Source organism: Theobroma cacao, chromosome 5, assembly GCF_053813885.1.
Source record: "Theobroma cacao isolate CCN51 chromosome 5, ASM5381388v1, whole genome shotgun sequence".
NCBI lineage: Eukaryota > Viridiplantae > Streptophyta > Magnoliopsida > Malvales > Malvaceae > Theobroma > Theobroma cacao.
In genome coordinates, this window is record NC_142643.1 from 45,981,209 (window position 1) to 45,999,639 (window position 18,431).

Below are 18,431 nucleotides of genomic sequence, written 5' to 3' on the forward strand. Positions count from 1 at the left end.
TTTCATTAAGAAATCTAGGATAAAAAAAGTAAAAAAATCTAAAGTAAATTTTATCCGATATCAATTATTAATGTAAATAGGGCATTTGGTACGAGTAATGTACGAGGAACAATGTTTTAATGAGATTTTGGAAAATCCAACTTTAGAATGAAATATATGTATATACCGTACATCTTGACAAACATATGGTAGGAACTATGTTCCTGCATTGAAGTAGTTTGTATTGTTAGGAATATGACATGACTTTTCCTGGTTTGCCATGCCAATTCTTAAATGATTGTAAACCTAAATCAAGGTAAATTTGCCAAAAGCATCAAATGAATTATGAGACAGTGACAGGGTGAGAGATGGAGAGAGATAAGGGGGGGAGAGGAAGTGAGTTAGAGAAAAAAAGAAAGCAAGAAAGGAAGAAAGAGAGAGCTCACCTAACTTCGTTACTCCAAAATGATTTTGAGAAATATATTGGTATAAGCATAATTACAAATGGTGATGTCAAAGTGGGTGACAAAGGCAATTATATTTATTTGAGGTGATCGAGAGGAAGAAACATATAAATTTAAAAATATTATTACAAAATTAGATTAACAAATTGTCAAGATAATAATCTCAACGAACTTGACAATATTAATATTTGTCGTTGAATTCTCAAAATCAAAAAATTTCTATAATACACTTCATCTAAACCCTATCCTTGGAACCCATTTTTCTTACTTGGGAGTTTGATTTTTCTCTTAGGGGTGGTGTGTGGGTATTTGTTAATGTACCTTATTCTTTCAAAAGTTTTTGTGTAAATGGTCCACCAATGAAATGGTGTTGATTATGAGTCTGGCTCCTTCCCCCCATCCCCATCCCCATCCCCGTGCAGGTTGTAGGAAAGATGTAACCTATTCACAAGTACTCAAGCGTACTTACATTGTTCATGCAAAGGACAAGGGTACTTTTTTGCTCCTCTGGGAAAATAGCAGGCCCTTCGATTCCTTGCCTTTTACCCTTTACCAATGAACGGTGGAGGATAAACAACACCTATTCCCTTGACTTCTTTTCCTTTTGTAAATATATACAATGAAATCCCTAGTTTTGTGCATTTCCTCATGATGGACGGTTCCTATTTATTCACACGTGGAAATAACTTCAATAGGACAGTTCTTTTGGTGGGTCCCTTTCCCTTCAAGATCATCAAGATGCGGTTAAAAAGCCAAGAGAGGGGAGCCAACTATCATAGGGATTGGTCATTTGGGGCATTATAGATTTCCTTTGATGTTGGGGCTACCTACTGTAAATAACCCTTATTGGATGGAGAAGAGAGAGTCCCGACTCCTTTCCAAAGCTTTGCTCTATTTATATCATAAAGAAAGAATGTGGTTATCGAAAAGATAATTTTACAATATGTTAAACTTAGTAAGATTGAAGTTGAACAATTCAATTATTATTTTTCATTTTAATTCAAATTTTAAGTTTTTCAATTCGGTCGAATTTGCGCAGGATGCTATATTATCTTGACTCGACTTGATTATATCTCTACAATGAAACACTTTTTAATTTAATCTCAATAATGACATAAAGAGTGGTTAAAAGGGTAGATGTATGAGTATGAGCATCCAAATGTTTTGATTTGTAGCTATAAGGTGAGAGAGCAACTTGAAAAATGATTGTGTTGAGCTAAAGTTGCTAAAAAAGTTTAGTAAAAATAAAATGGGGTTACTTTTTGTTTGCAAGTGACAACAAACAAAAAAGGGGAGGAAAAGTGCTAAAAACTTGTCACCCCAAATTTAATCAAATCCACGTAAGAAGATCAAGTTGGGTATTTTTCAACTTGAAAATTGCTTTACAGAGATGTACAAAAAGTATTGGGTTCCATATATTTGACTTTAAATAAAAAAAACCAAAAGAAATCAACACTTATTGAAAAAATTGATAGCATTAATAGTTGCTGATGTTTGATTTGCGTTGACTGGAATTTAAATCAATCAATTAAAATTTAATAATAAATTCTTTTAATCGAAATTAATTAAAATTTGATTAAATCAAATCAATATTTTTTAAAAAAGATTTTCGCAATTGACCCGATTTAAACTCGACTACACGAGAAAGCAAAGTTTCCCAAAGATTTGTACAAATCCGCTTAAATTTGGGATGGGGCCTCGGGGTGGCTTGGCAGGTTATGCGCGCATGAATCGTGATCACATCCATCCACGACTGTGAGAAAAAAGGTCCCCTCTGTCTAAAAACGACAAACGCTACAAAACGAAACGGTATTCCTTCCCGCATTTAGTGGCATCCCCGTGGTTTCGTGTCTTGAACCGGGGCGTAATCGCCATTTGACGAACGTACTACAATAGAGATCTGACGGACTCCGTTTGTCCTCGCGTGACCTGGCCTCGGCCGCACGCACGGTAGCTTTTGTCCCCTCCGTTCCCAGCTTTGTTTCTTTCTCCAAATAAAATAAAAATAATTTATTTATTTATTTTAGTTATCATTAACTTCCTATTTATTAGTATGAGCTTGTTTGGTCGGTAAGAGTGCAGCCAAAATAAAATCGGTACAATCCAATTTATTTACTTCAAAATAATTTAATTTAATTATTAAAATAAATTTAGATTAAAAAATATGTAATTTTATTTGTATAAATTACACTTATATTTTTTTATAATTTTAATGTTCCAATTGTATATTTTTTCTCAATTAATATCTTGTAAATAATTTATATTCTTGAAAAACTGAAATTGTTATTTTTTCAATAAAATTATCAAAATATATTTAATTTTACTAAATAAATTTAATAATCTAATTCTTGTGAAAATAAAAATTATTCACGTGATATTAATTAAGAAAAATACCATAAAACAAAATATAAAAATAAATTGAAATCACGAAATATGTTAACAAAGTCGGCTGGTTTTGTTTTTATGAAGATTTTCATGTTTTTGGTACAAATTGGTTGAGTTTGTTTATGTGTGAATTTCAAAATTATAGATGAAAAATGAAAATTGTAAATCTATATTTTTTATTTTTAAATTTGAATAATGAAATTATAATTTAAATTTTTTTAATGAGTAAAATAAAAATTATTAAAACAATTATCCAAAAAATAATATATAATTAAATTTACAACTAAAAGGACCCACCGAACAGTTATCTTTCGGCAGCTCACTTTGTCGTCTCTGATGTCCACATTCACTTACGCGTTATTTTAGCATCTCCCTATACGTATTTTCTAACGTGCGCACCTCTTTCCTATCCTTCACCCACACCACACAGCACGCGTACAACCCCCTCTCTGTTTTATTGCAGTGAGATTTTATCATTGTATCGTTTACTCTCTCTCTCTGTCTCTCTTTTCTTTTGGAGAGATTATTAAGCCCGAAAAAAAAAATTGTTTTGAACTCGATAATGAGTTGAACAGCAAAAAAAAAAAAAAGCAAAAAAGAAGTTAAAAGGGAGGGATATTTTGAAGAGAAAAACTGTTGCTTTGCGTTTTTTTGGATTTTGGGTTGTGATATGAATTGTGTGTTTTGGGGTTGTTCTTCAAAAGGATCTGTCTTGAGCTTTTGGGTTTTGTTTTCAAGTCTTTAAAGAAGGGGAAATGGCTGGAAGTAATGAAGTCAACCTCAATGAGTGCAAGGTACAATCTTTTTTTTTCCTTCTTTTATTTCCTTTTTCAATTTGTTTCACTTCTTTCCATAATTGGGTTGTCAAAGATGGGTTATTTTTATGGATTTTTTTTATATATATTCGGTTTTTGTTGGGGGTTGAAAAAAGCTGAGTTTTAGCTGATTCTTGGTTAGAGCTGGTAGTCTTATCAAATCCTTTTTACTGGAGATTTTTTTTTTAATTTTGGGGTTTTGGTTTATTGAAAGTTGATTCCTTTGCTGGTTTTGGGGTATGGAGCAATTTAGTTTGACTTTTGAGCTTCAACATCATACTGGCTGATTATTTTGTTTTTGGTTTTTTTTTTTTGTGATTTGGGTTTGGAGCTCTTCTTTTTTGTTTCTCCAAGAAAGTTGGAATTTTCTCTGATTTCAGTTCAGTCTTTGGAGTGGTTTTATTTGGGGGGTTTGATTGGATTTCCAAGATCATATAAGTTAGTGGAGGAGTTTTCAAGTAGTTGTTGGTTTGGATCACCTTACTTTGGAAGATAACATTTGACTTGAATTTTTTGTGAAAATTATGGAGTTAAACATGGCCAAATTTTGCATTGCTTATTAGGATCATAGCATATTCTTACTAATTTTGGTGTATCTTGACAAGGAGAGTACAGTTAATTTCTGGGGTCTCTAGGGTTTTCTGTTCATTTATTTTAGTAACTTTAGACTGGTAATAAAAATTGGTTGTGTAAAATCTTCTTTGTTTTAGATATGATTTCATGAGGTCTTGGTCGCTGTATGTATATCTACTGCACTTTGTTTCTTGGCAAGATGAAGCTCTTTTTGATTTTTTTTTCTCTTTACCTTTGTCTCTGTTAGATGGTGGTTCCCCTAAATACATGGGTCCTCATCTCCACTTATAAGTTGGCTTACAATCTTCTTCGTCGACCTGATGGCACTTTCAAACGTCACTTGGCAGAGTTTCTTGATCGGAAAGTCCCTGCTAATGCGAACCCAGTTGATGGGGTTTTCTCATTTGATGTCATCATTGATCGTAGCACGAGCCTTTTTAGTCGGATTTATAGACCAGCTACTGCTGAAGAGCCTCAGCCAAACATTGTTGAGCTTGAGAAGCCTGTTATGGCTGAGGTTGTCCCTGTTATAATTTTCTTTCATGGTGGAAGCTTTGCACATTCCTCGGCAAATAGTGCTATATATGACACTCTTTGTCGCCGATTGGTAGGTGTTTGTAAGGCTGTTGTGGTCTCTGTGAATTATCGGCGTGCACCTGAAAATAGATATCCAAGTGCTTATGATGATGGGTGGACTGCTCTTAAGTGGGTTAACTCTAGATCATGGCTTCAAAGCCAGAAAGATTCAAAGGTTCATATATATTTGGCTGGGGATAGCTCTGGTGGTAACATTGCACACCATGTCGCAGCTCAAGCTGTAGAATCAGGAATTGATGTATTGGGAAATATATTACTCAATCCAATGTTTGGTGGACAAGAAAGAACTGAATCTGAAAAGCGTTTAGATGGGAAATATTTTGTTACTCTGCAAGACCGGGACTGGTACTGGAGAGCTTTTCTCCCTGAAGGAGAAGACAGGGATCATCCTGCATGTAATCCATTTGGTCCTAATGGTAAGAGTCTTGAAGGAATCAAATTTCCAAAGAGTCTGGTAGTGGTTGCTGGCTTGGACCTTGTTCAGGATTGGCAAATGGCTTATGTTGAAGGGCTCAAAAACGCTGGCCAAGAGGTTAAACTTTTATATTTGGACCAGGCAACAATTGGTTTCTACTTGTTACCGAACAACAACCACTTCCATACTGTTATGGGCGAGATAAGTAAATTTGTGAGTTCTAACTGTTAATAGGATTAACTTTACCTACAGGCAGCCATAAATGATAGGAGCTTGACATTCCACTTGTGGTAATTAAGAAGTTTGCAGTCTATGATTGTGTAGTATTACTACTTACTGTCGTATTAGTCATGGTATTATTGCTAGCTGGCTCCCTTGGGCTCTGCTTTTTCCCTGATTTATAGAGTACCGGCCTTGGTTATATGGTGAAGAAGAGGTATTTCAGCACATAGCTGGATCAGGATGTGTTCTGGTCTGCATTCAATCACCTGGACTTCGGGTGTTATGGTTTGATGAAGCTTCTGCGGCAGTCATGTTTAGCAGACCACTAAATTTTAAGAATTACAAATTCTGGCTTCTTGCCACAAAGGAGAAGAAGACAGGAAATATATGGATAACATTTGGTACCTGATCAAGGGATTGGTGCCTGGCTAATGTTATATAAGCTAATTTTAGAACATGGATTAGAAAGGTTCCATGGTGTTGTGACCCTGTATGTTTATACATATGTGTTAGTATATATAAAGATGTTTGCTTATTGCGGTTTTTAGTTTTCTTTTTCTCCATTTTAAATTTTGGTATTCTGTTTGCTCTATTCTTGTTGGACACTCCTGGACAAGTGTAAATACAACTATGCTCTATAAGATTTGAGAAATTTTTAATTAGAGATTTCTGGCTTATGAAATGCCTCTTGTTTATATTTTATAACAGACAAATCAAACTTAAGCAGGTAGATTCTTGATCACTCATATTGCATCAAAGTTACTGGTTTCCTGGAACCTTCTGATAGCAGGGGGCAGTGCAGATTCCATGACACTGAATTTATGTTTTCTTGTGGGGTGAAGGATCAGATTTTGCTGAGCTGCAAGCTTCTTATTCATGGGTTGTGTATGGTCTATCCAGGGTTTGCACAAACAATGACACCACATCTTTTTGGCTTATCTGTATTTTTAATCCTAAAGAAGCTTGATTAACCTTTGTTTGAATGATTGATGATTGATTAGCATGGACACCTAAAAAAGACAATATCTGCCAAATTTTACTCCCCAGAAGATAATTTTGAGAGACAACTGAATGAGGAATCAAAACGTGCGGCCATTTCATCCATTAAATCCAGCCAGGACAAAAGGGTGCCCTTACACTTTGATAAATGATTGGAACCAAATTCTAGCAGTCTATTTTTTGGCCATGGATAGAGATTGATTTGATGCATTCTTGTCATTTCTTGAATACATGTAATGGAAGAGTAATTTTGGAGCTTAAGACTGGAGAAAATATAGAAATTGGCTTGTTTGGAAAGGGGGAAAAACTATAGAATGGTGGTTGCATTTTAAATGCATTCAAGGGGACCACTTGAGAAGCACACACCATCCTTTTGTATGCTGTTAGGATTTGCTTTCATGGTGCTAAGAGAATATTAGCATAATGTTAAAGAACAGCTAAGCCCTTGATGAAGACGTCAAGCCTTGTCTAATTGACTTGTGTGGACCAACTAAAAAACAATGAGACTAGCATGCATAAATTTCTCAGCTGGAAGAAATATTATATCTGGTCCACTCTGCACTCCTGCTTAATCTATTCTATATTTTTTTCATAATTTCAAACAACATATGGAATTGTTTTGTTTCTAATCATGTGCTCTCTGACTAGGATTGCATCTGCCGCATGTGAATTCAAGCTGATTAAGATGGTGTTAACTGTTAAGGCTCTGGAAGGCTCGATAACTCGAAAACATTTTAAAGCTTCCCCAACATTCAAAAGCCCATTTTACCTCTTTTCCCTTTCTAAAGTCAAACCCTTTTTCCAACCTGGAAGATACCATGCATCAGAATATAAAAATGTCAAGTCTTAGGATCATGGTCTCCCATCCCATTCCCAAATTCCTTGCATTTTCACTATTTACATTGAGAGATTTACGGAAATGTTGGTTTGAATAACCCGAAAATGAAAGGAGGGACTACCGGATGTCCAATCAAATTATTACAGAATCATGCCTTTATGATGGCCATAGAAGAAAGTTGATGGACTCTTAACACACTCGCCAGTGCCACAAACAAGAATCAGATGACATTGTGGCAGTGGTTTTGGCAGGGTTAACTGCATTATCCTAATCAAGATATAGGTGGGCATATTTTGAGATTGCTGCAAAAAAGGTGTTGGATAAAATCAGATTTCTAACACCAAGTTTCTGCATGATATCAATGTCACCACCAAAACTTACCTACCAATTGGTGCCAATAGCTAGCTCATACTCAAGTTTTGTCATTGCATACCTTCTTAAGCTCTGAATGTTGAGACTTTGTGGTCTATACATGACATGTTTTTGAATGGCTACACACAACCCTGTATGTCTGCATCATTTTGTTATAGCCAAAAAGGGAAATAACAGCTACCATCTACTCTGTAATTATTAAATTTGCAATTCTTTTCTTTTTTAAGAACCTAATGGAGCTTTTCCTTTTGTCTCAATCTTTGTTTTGCATGTTGCCTTTTCCTAATATATCAGTTGAATATGTTAAGCAAATATACAGATGCAAGTGCATGAAACTTGAAAGATTAAAATGAGCAGATGAAGTGAAAGATTGTTACCTTTTATCTAAATCCAAATAGTTGAAACATCATGTTTGATCTTTGAGCGCAATTAAGAGTAAGTGATCTTCTCATATGACCATAAAATCTTAAGTAAAGATCCAGTATCAATTCCATAGAAAAAGTTAAACTACTTAGATGACCTATTAAGTAACAAGGTTGTAGATGCTGCAGCTTAAATTGTTCTTCCAGATGGCATAAAACCTTCTGCCACGGATTAACTGGACATTGGTGTAATGGCACAAGAGAATGAACATAATCATGAACCATATTATGGGTACTCCTTAAAATTGATGCTTAATTTAATTTTCCCGAGATGCGACAAATTTATTTGGACAATGTAGTTCATCTGTCTTACCGTATGATTGTCCCAAACAATAATTGCCTATGCACCTAATTGATTGGATGTGTAGAACCAGGTACAACGAATTCAAAAAGTGTTCAACTCCTAAAATCTAAAAGTCTAACTACCATAATCAAAACAAGCAAGAACAAGTCTCCTAGGAAAGCAATACTTTATGAAGATGAAAACCTTTTGCTTCATATTCACTAATTTGATATCATCAATCATCAATTTGGCTCACCTGATTTAGCATGCATTTTTGGTTTTCTAACTTTCCACAAACAAAGATTTAAGAGCAACAGAGTAACAAATATGCGGACGGAAGACCAATATCACCTCTAAGATATGAAGCATAAACATATAGGAATCATGCTCATAAAGCAGTTAAAAAGCATCCTCTGAATCTAAGGTTATGAGTCTTGCCTTATCCAAAATGCATTATTTATGTCTTAGTTGCAGTTCCAAAGTAGCAACATAGGACGTTGTTACATAGAGTTTTCTCAGTTAATCCTAGAAGCAAAAACAACTTGTGCCAAAACAAAATTAACCAACAAACCAAAGAACTCAACGTCCTCTTGCGGCATACGCAACAGATATTGCTGCCAAAAGGGTTGTTGCTGAGGATACCAAAGTCCAGAAACTCTTTTTCTTTTGTGCTTCCACCATAGATTTCTCCATAAACTCAACTTTCTGCTTCAAGTCTTGAGACGTTTTCTCTTTATTCTTAAATGCTTGTTTGATCGCCTCCAATTCTGCTGCATATGGCTGAATTTCATCTTCAAGCTTCTGTTCAGTAATAGCAGCTTCTTCCTTCACCTTTCGATCATTTTCATCTTTAGATCGACATAACAGTGTAGCAGTGTTCTTCAACATAGTCAATGCTCGCTCATAATTAATGCTGGTTGATTCCATTTTAGCCCTCAAATCATTGATACTTCTCTTGGCCTCCAAAAGATCCTTCTGCAACTTATCTTTGTCTTCACTCATTGATCCAAAGTGACTCTCCATCTCCTGCTTTTCCTTGATTAGGTTCTGCCACTCAGCCCTCTTCTGTGCCAACTCTTCCGCAGTTTTCTCAAGCAACTTCTGCACTTCTGAAACTTTCGTTCTCAAGTTAACACCATTCTGCTTTTCCTCATCCAATCCTTTCAATGCATTGTCCCTTTCAAGTGTTACTTGATCAAATGAATTTCTAAAGCGGCTAACTTCAGAAATCAATTCTTTGTCCTTCTTTTCATGATCCTCGCATGCCTCTTGCAGCCTATTCACAACATTCCTCAGCTCACTCACTTCGTTGCGCAACTCAGAATTTTCATTCTCACGACTAATTTTGACCTTTTCAATCTCAATTTTGTCTCCAACCAATTCCTCGATCTTCCTCTGCAGATCGTTTAATTCCTTCTCATTCATTTCCAAAACCCTTCTAGTTATATCACTTTCCTCCAACAACTTCTCAATTCTTCTCTGCATATCATCCGACTCCACCATTGTCATTTCCAACAATTTTGAGACTGAATCCTTTTCCTTCCTTAACCTCTCAATACTCCTTTCTTTTGCTCTCTTTTCTTCCACCAATGCACCAATCTCTATTGCCCGTTCAGCCTCCCTATCCATAGCCTCACCACAATTCTTTTCCAGCTCAAAAACTTTAGACCGCAAAATCCCCTCTTCTTTCCTCAAACTCATTATAACCTCACTCATTTTCCGCATTTCCTTTTCCATCTGATCAATATTCACTCTTTGCTCATTTTTCTCCATCTCAATCCCTTTCTTCTCCCTCACAACCCCTTCTATTTCTCTTCTCAAACTCTCAACTTTCTTCACCATATCCTCCATGTTTTTCTCCAATACATCTCTGTCCTTCACCACCGAACTCTTCACTTTCTCCAACTCCTCTTTCTCCCCAACCAACCTATCATATCCCACTTTCAGTTTCTCTATCTCTTCCACAAACTTCCTCTCATTTTTCTCCATTTTCATCAGTTTCTCTTTCATCAAACTACTCTCCTTAACCTGCAACTCAAAATCAGACCTTGCTAAATCTCTCTCTTTGCAAACCAAACTCAACCTTTGACTCTCATTTTCAAGACTACCCATTAGTCCATCCACCTTACTCTTCAACTCCCCAATCTCCCTTTCCCTCCCAGCACCCATTTCCCTCATTTGGGTATTCATATAAACCCAAAGCAATCCATGTTGAAACTCCAAGCTCAAATTTTTCTCACTCTCCTCAACTTCAAGTTCCTTCCTTTCACTCAACTCAGCCTCAAGGGCTTCCATGGCGTGAACCAAGGATTCAATCTGTTGCCTCTTTTCAACTGCCTCTTTGAGAAGCAAAGCGTTAAGAGACTTAAGGTTTTGAAGCTTCTCATTAGCATCTTCCATGGAAGATTGGCGGCTCAAAGGCTTGTAAGATTCTGTAAAGGTTGAAACTTTAACAGGGTCATGTGTTTCTTGAGATGGGTTTTGTTGCTTGTGGTCTTTGGCTTGATGGGACTGTTTCTTTCTGGCCATTTTTGGGAGTATTAGAGATGGGGTTTGGATTTTGAAGGCTAGGGTTTTGCTAGGGTTCTTATGGTGGAGAAACAAGATATGGAGATAGACTGATAAAATAGGCGTGAAGAAAGGAGGGATTTTTAAAGAGAGAATAAAATAAGGCTAGTTTTGAGGATTCAAATTTTGGGGCCCAAAGCTCAAGGCTTGTTGGGAATTTGAAAAACCATAAAATAATGGGATCTTTGGATTTGGTTGTGGGGTTTGGTGTGGCTAATAAAACATGTGGTTGCTCCATTGGCTTCCACAATGACACACCATTGTGCTCATGTGGCTGCTTTCTATTGGCAAATTTTTGTTTTCAAACATAATAATTTTGTGAGTATTTAATAAAAAATAATTATGATTATGTTATGTCTCAATTTTAGACTGTGACATTAGGAGATAAAAATTAAATTTTAAATTTATTTATTATGATAATTTATATTTTAAGATATACTTATGGTAAGTAATTTATGTTTATCATTCATTCGTTTACTTATACAGATATAAAATGTAAAAGGGGAAAGAATCTTAAACTCAAACAATAAATCAGGAAAAAAAATAAAATGAAAGTGTTTTATGTTTTGGAATTTGGACAAAGGGATTGAAACCAACTCTTTGAAAGAGGGATGCATGTACTACCCTTGAATCAAATACAGAATGCATGAATGAAAAGTGTTAAAATGGGGACAAAATTTAATGATATGCAAATGCATTAATTCCTTTTAGTGCACAACTTTCAAAGGGTGGAATATCAAATTCCTCATTTCCTCTTTACATTCTACTTTGTCCCACAAAAGAATTACAATAGTAAAAGATTTTTTTATCCCTATGAGTAATGAATTTTTTACTCTCAAATACTCCCCATGTGATGAATAATTTTAAAGTTGATTTACAATCAAGTCATTGGATGAAACATCGCTTAGCCATTTCTTTTGTTGGTTCAATATTTGGTCTCTATTTATTAGTTTACCTTCCAAATTTACTTCTAATTAGTTATGGAATTGAATATATAATTGGGAATTCCTTGTCATAAATAGCAAGCAACTTTTTCATAATATTCATATATTTATTTATTTATTTTGAAACTTTTTTTTTTTGGGATGTACAACATATGGTATATCTATATGTATGCAAATAATCAGCAATAATTCATTTTCAAAAAGAACAGAAAAGGAATAGGAAAATTTTATTAGAAAACAGTCTAAGCTTCCATGTGTGGAGAGAGCAAATCATATATCATTAAATTAGTTTCCATATATGTTGCACTATATTCATGCGTTATTCTCTGTCTATTGGTTCTTTCAAGCCTTCCTTTTGACCCCCCTAGATTATTTAAACCTTTTTGTTTTCTTCTTGCACCTTTCCCACTAACAATATTCAATAAGTTGATTCAACCCATATAGTGTAAAACTATGTATGCTTTTGTATGGAATCATGAAGTTAGAAGACTGTTCTCTCAAAGGTTCTTCTTCTTCTTCCTCTTCTTGTCCTTTTTAGTATAAGTTTTGAAGATAATGAATTTACTTTGCATATATTATTAGGTTCGTGAATTTCTGATGACTAGTTCATGTTGGTGAGCATATGCATGGGAATGAACCATACTGCTAGCTTAATTTTATGTTTTTCTTTTTCCTAGGAAATTAAGATACGATCAATCTTCTTTTCAAAGTTTGCATGGGATTAATGGAATGATGTAATTGATTTTTTCCCTTCGTTTTTTGGTGATTGATATATTATAGAGTAATGAGAGTGGTTTGGGTAGTAGCCATGATTGGAGGTCTAGGAGCTTTTGTTAGCTTTGTGGATCCTGATCATCATCTTCATCAGCCTCATCGGATCCTGGTTGATACAGATGTTGATACCGATGATGTTTTTGCTCTCTTTTATCTCTTGAAGCAAGACAGGACTCAATTCCATTTGCAGGTTTCTCTCTCTTTCTCGGGAATATCACCATCAATCTGCAGTATAGTTGCTTATTGTTTATCCAAAAGAGCTCTTTCTCCCTCTCCTTTTCCAATATCAACATCAAGCAATTGAGTATAGGATAAAGGGATAAAAAAACAAAGGCAAGCTTATCTAACTCTAATAATTCATTATCCGTATGCAACAGAGAGATTAGAAAAATGTTATATATCTGATTTAATATTGTATAATTTCAATCACACGCGATTGATATATTATTAGTTATTAATAGTTATTGATTGCAGGGAATTACTATCAATGCAAATGGATGGAGTGATGCTGGGCATGCCATCAATCATGTATACGATATTCTGTTCATGATGGATCGTGATGATATTCCAGTGGGAGTAGGAGGTGAAGGTGGCATTTTACCCAATGGTACTATCCTTCCCAATGTTGGTGGATATCAACCCATAATTGACCAGGTTCATCTCTTTCATTAAAACTTTGAACATAGGCATATTCAGTGGACCAATGAGAGTGTACCACGCGTCGTCGACAAGGCTTTTTTTTTTTTTTTTTTTCAATGAAACTTAATTTTGGGCTCTCCCTTGATATGATCATTGTTTTGGTCCATCATGAAAACTGAATTGGTAATACTATTTGGAGGGTGAGCTGACAAAATGAAGAAAAGCAAACCATGTATGGTTAAGAATTTTTGTGTGGTGGCAGGAAATGTCAACGGCTGGGGAGTGTAGATATAGACAAGCAATACCTGTGGCACGAAGAGGGCGTCTTGATGTCAACTCTAACTATGGCCTCAGAAAAGCTTTCCTTCCACAGGTCCCCTTTTCCACTACTTGAATCATATGTTGGCTGCAACAAGTTTAACCATCTGTAATGACTCAGTCTAAGCATTGCTGATCATCTTACAACAACTTTTTAAGCTTAAACTATATGGTTCTTGATAGATTAAACCGAATTGCTGGTACTAACTGACTCGAACTGATATCATGAACCTTTCCATGTTATGTTTCTAGTTTTGGTTCACAATGATATATGAATGGTGCTTGAGGTTGAATTCATTAAGCTTAAATGTGTTTTCAAGTCCTAGTGACAGGTTTCCTCTACATGACATAGGGTAGCAGGAGGTACACTCCTCTTCAGCAACCTACAGCACAAGAAGTGATGATAGATGCAATATCTTCAGGTCCTACAACTGTCTTTCTTTTGGGTGCACATACAAACTTTGCCATCTTTCTCATGAGCAATCCTGACTTGAAGAAAAATGTTAAACACATTTATGTCATGGGGGGTTCTGTTAGATCAAACTGTCCAAAGAATGACAGCTCTGATAATTCAGGGGAGTGTCCTAATATTGGTAACCTCTATCCCCAAGACAGCAACCCTTATGCTGAGTTCAATATATTTTCAGATCCTTTTGCTGCCTACAAGGTAATGTATGGTTACTTCTGGTTGATATTCATGAACTCATAGTAGTGTATTTGTTATTTGGATCTTTTTCTTTGAGCAGGTGTTCCATTCTGGTATCCCAGTTACACTTGTTCCTCTGGATGCAACAAATACCATCCCTTTAAGTAGGAGTTTCTTCATGGAGTTTGAAAGGAGACAGGATACATATGAGGCAAAATACTGCTTCCAAGCTTTAAAAATTATTCGCGATACCTGGTTAAGCGATGTATTCCATGAGGTAATTTCTCTTGAAATCCTTTCTGGTTCATGCTTCCCTTTTTATCTAGTGGAATATATTCATCTAAGACATCCAAACTGATGAATTTTGGCAGCAATATTGTATGTGGGACTCTTTTCTGGTTGGTGTAGCATTATCTATAATGCGAAACTCTCACAATGGAGAAAATGAGTTTGCTGAGATGCAATATATGAACATCTCAGTGGTTACCTCTAATGAACCTTATGGAATATCAGATGGCTCAAATCCACTCATTACAGGGAATTCAATGCCAAAGTTTAAAGTAGACAAGGATGGGGTGCATAGTGGCCATGTTCAAATGGGAATGCAAGATCCTTTTTGCATTCAAAAAGGAAAAGGGAAATGTCAGGTATCATCAATACAGACTATAGCTGATTATAATTCTTTGGTCCTAATGCTTAGTTCATAAGCAAGTTGAATTAATATTTAATTCAGAAGAAACACAACATATGCATATAGTTTATTTTGTCCAAACATGACTGATCAGGTTCTGTCATTAAAAGATATTTGAAGCTGGTTTGATATGGTAACTATGTTGGTGAAGTTCTTTTGTTCTCTTAGAGATCTATATGATGCTAACAGGATGGTTACACAAAAGAAGATACTGGAGAGGATGCGGTACGTGTTCTTGTTGCAATGAAAGCTAAATCAAACCATGACAATGGGAGCTCACTTCAGAAAGAATTTTATAAAAGCTTTCTCCGAGTAAGTAAGTTCCTATAATAGTTTTCACCTTAACACCTTTTCTTCTGTTGTTTAATCCATGCTTAAAAGTCACAGACAAGTAATCAGGAAACGCTGAATGATATCTTGTTCTCTAAGATTAGGCTTTCTACTTGACATAAAAGTAAAGTGCAGATAATGTAATTGACTGTGGTCATGAAGCTGGTGCAATGTTATAGTTTCATTCTTTCTGCTAATTGTAGGTTATAAACAGCCCTAAGCAAACTGGAAGGTTTGATATCAGAAAGCAATATCCTTTCCACAGGGAGGTTCTTCATAAACCAGATTTTGGAAAGAAGATGAGTGGAAAACCAGTTGTTTTTGACATGGATATGAGTGCTGGGGACTTTCTAGCTCTTCTATATCTCCTCAAATTACCTGTGGAAAAAATCAACCTCAAGGTACGCTAGTTTATGGTGGATTTGCTAGGTCTAAATCTCAAGCTAGGTTACTATCTCATGAAGTTAAGCAACTGCAACTGTAGATTGAATGAATATGGCAAGGTTCCACAAGTTACATTTAAGCACTACCAATGTTCAGGCTTTACATGAAACAGGACACAAAATTATTCCCTATCTTTATGGATTCTCACAAGTTCCTCATGCTTGATTTTTCCATGTTTAACTAGGGAATACTAATCAGCTCAACTGGCTGGGCAACTTCTGCAACAATAGATGTTGTATATGATATACTACATATGATGGGCCACGATGACATTCCAGTTGGTCTTGGTAAAGCATTTGCAGTTGGGCAAGCCAATCCAGCTTTCTCTGCTATTGGAGACTGCAAGTACTCCAAAGCTATCCCTTATGGTAGTGGTGGTTACTTGGACTCGGACACATTATATGGACATGCTCGTGACTTACCTCGAAGTCCAAGAAGGTGACATTCCTGGCCTTCAGATTTTCATTCTTATATGTGTAGTTTGTAGAATGTTTGGATATGAAAAATACATTTTAAATCCTTCTCTACCAGTTGTGTAAGCATTAGTTTTAGGTAGCATCTAAGACAAAATTCTAAAAAGAACTGATAGAATTCGAACTAATACTATATTAACAATTCCACATACTTAATAAAATTTCAAAACATCCATAAGCGAAAACAAGGTTAAACGTATGTGGCATTCTAATAACTTTTCAGATACACAGCAGAAAACTCTGTCAAGTTTGGAGCTTCTAGAGATACTGATCATCCTGAACTTAGGCAACCATCAGCACTGGATGTCTGGAAGTCTATAGTGGACTCTTTGGATCCAGGATCAAAGATCACTTTGTTAACGAATGGACCTTTGACAAACTTAGCAGAGATCATTTTATCAGAGAATGCAAGCTCAATGATTCAGGTAAACAATGTCAACATAGTCCTGTTGTAAATCATAGGCAGGCACCTCTAGGGGAATTGCACTGTCAAGTAAGAAATACTTGTATTGATTTTCACTATTTCACAAGCATTGCTTCCTCATGCCAGAAACATCAGGCCTGGACTAGTGGACCAAATGATGACACTGTCTACTTTTATCTTCTGATGCAGGGAGTATACATTGTTGGAGGACACATAGCCTACCTCTATGACAGTGGGAAAGGAAATCTTTTCACTGTTCCCTCCAATGAATATGCAGAATTTAACATGTTTCTTGATCCTTTAGCTGCAAAGGAAGTTTTTACTTCATCCCTGGACATCACGCTTGTTCCACTGCAAATGCAAAGAAGAGTTAGTTCCTTCAGCACAATTCTTAACAGGATGAATGTCACAGCTCCGACACCTGAGGCTTTGTTTGTCCAACGTCTACTTTCAAGACTTTGGCAATTACAACAGGAATATTATAGATATCATCACATGGTAAATAGAAACGTTCAAGCATATATCTTATGATGTTTTAGTTCAGTTATAAGGTGTTACATTCTTCTAAAGAGAGGTTGAAACCGATGATGGAAAAATTTTGTATCTTTGCAGGATATATTTTTGGGAGAGATCCTTGGTGCAGTAGTCTTGGCTGCAAATCCACACTTGAACCAGACATTTAGGTTGAAGCCTCTTAAGGTCTTGGGAGATGGAGACATAACAAAGATAGGAGAGATTATTATTGATAAAGAACAAGGGAAGCAAGTACATGTTTTGGAAAATGTTAATCCACAGGCATACTATGATCATTTCGCAATGGTCTTAGGTGATCACAGGCAGTCTGCTGTGCTAGGAAGCTTTCATGAGCAGGAAAGAATGTGGAATTCACCAGCAGTAAAGACGAACATGGTTCATAATCAGCACTCATAAATGTTTGTTTTAACTTCATCTATCTTTTTAAAAACAGTTTTGACACCTTTTGGTTTTGAATTCAACTGCAAATATGAAAGAAGCTGTTTCTATATTGTGTATCAGAATAGCAACAAGTGAAGTTAACAGAAAGTTACAAGATGTTTGTCTTCCTTTGTGTTGTGTATCTCTTTCTCCTAAATTTCAGCTACTTGATCCAGCTATTCATCATCATATCAGATCCTTCAGTTCATTGAACTTGATTTACAAATTACATGAAAATTTATTTTACTACATGAGTTATATGTATATTATACAAATGATGATACATATGCTCCATTATAAGTAAAGAAACAGCATTTCCTTTTTCAATAATGAGATTAGATTGCAATTAATCATTTGCTAATCATTCAGAATCCATAGCCTTTATTTCAGTATTGGGACAATCGAGAGAATGTTCATGGAGTCTGCCTCTGGAAAGAAACATTCAGATATGCTTCAGATACAGAATATCAGAGATCATTCAATAAAATTAAGTAAATATTAAGCAATGATTCTCTGATTTATAGAACCCATCAATCTTATTGATGGGTATTTAAATGGAACCGGTCAGTTTTTTTTACTTCCTTTTTTTTTTTTCATATTTTCTTATTGTTAAGCAAACAAACTTCAAGTATTGATTAACAACTTAATTTCCCATCAATTATCGACATCATCAGGTCAGGTCTGACAGTTGTTCAGATTTAGCTCTTTGCACTTAGCATCATGCTTTCGGGTGATGATTTCGACATGTACGAACCTTTAGTTTGCATAGGAAACTTTGAATGCTCCCTGATTCTTCAACATAAATGTACTGACTCGTGTCTTTCAATGTCTGGGTGGTTGTAACTTAATAAGTTATAAACTG

The 18,431-nt window shown here is 35.5% G+C and overlaps 3 protein-coding genes across 3 annotated transcripts; 2 read left to right on the forward strand and 1 right to left on the reverse strand.

Moving 5' to 3' along the window:
• Positions 1 to 3,228: 3,228 nt before the first annotated feature.
• LOC18600326 (gibberellin receptor GID1C-like) lies at positions 3,229 to 6,132 on the forward strand. Its single transcript, XM_007030695.3, has 2 exons — positions 3,229 to 3,622; positions 4,464 to 6,132. The coding sequence occupies exons 1-2, from the start codon at positions 3,584 to 3,586 to the stop codon at positions 5,457 to 5,459; spliced, it is 1,035 nt and encodes a 344-aa protein (XP_007030757.1). The 5' UTR covers positions 3,229 to 3,583; the 3' UTR covers positions 5,460 to 6,132.
• A 2,646-nt stretch (positions 6,133 to 8,778) lies between these two features.
• LOC18600327 (paramyosin-like protein) lies at positions 8,779 to 11,085 on the reverse strand. The gene has a single exon (XM_018122299.2). It carries the CDS (start codon positions 10,891 to 10,893, stop codon positions 8,944 to 8,946), a length of 1,950 nt encoding a protein of 649 aa, XP_017977788.2. The 5' UTR covers positions 10,894 to 11,085; the 3' UTR covers positions 8,779 to 8,943.
• Positions 11,086 to 12,190: 1,105 nt separating this feature from the next.
• Positions 12,191 to 17,706, forward strand: LOC18600329 (nucleoside hydrolase 3-like). Its single transcript, XM_018120806.2, has 13 exons — positions 12,191 to 12,379; positions 12,657 to 12,840; positions 13,125 to 13,304; positions 13,552 to 13,662; positions 13,960 to 14,274; positions 14,354 to 14,530; positions 14,625 to 14,900; positions 15,134 to 15,256; positions 15,478 to 15,675; positions 15,903 to 16,156; positions 16,415 to 16,616; positions 16,805 to 17,113; positions 17,228 to 17,706. Exons 1-13 carry the CDS (start codon positions 12,330 to 12,332, stop codon positions 17,543 to 17,545), a joined length of 2,697 nt encoding a protein of 898 aa, XP_017976295.2. The 5' UTR covers positions 12,191 to 12,329; the 3' UTR covers positions 17,546 to 17,706.
• Positions 17,707 to 18,431: the final 725 nt, after the last annotated feature.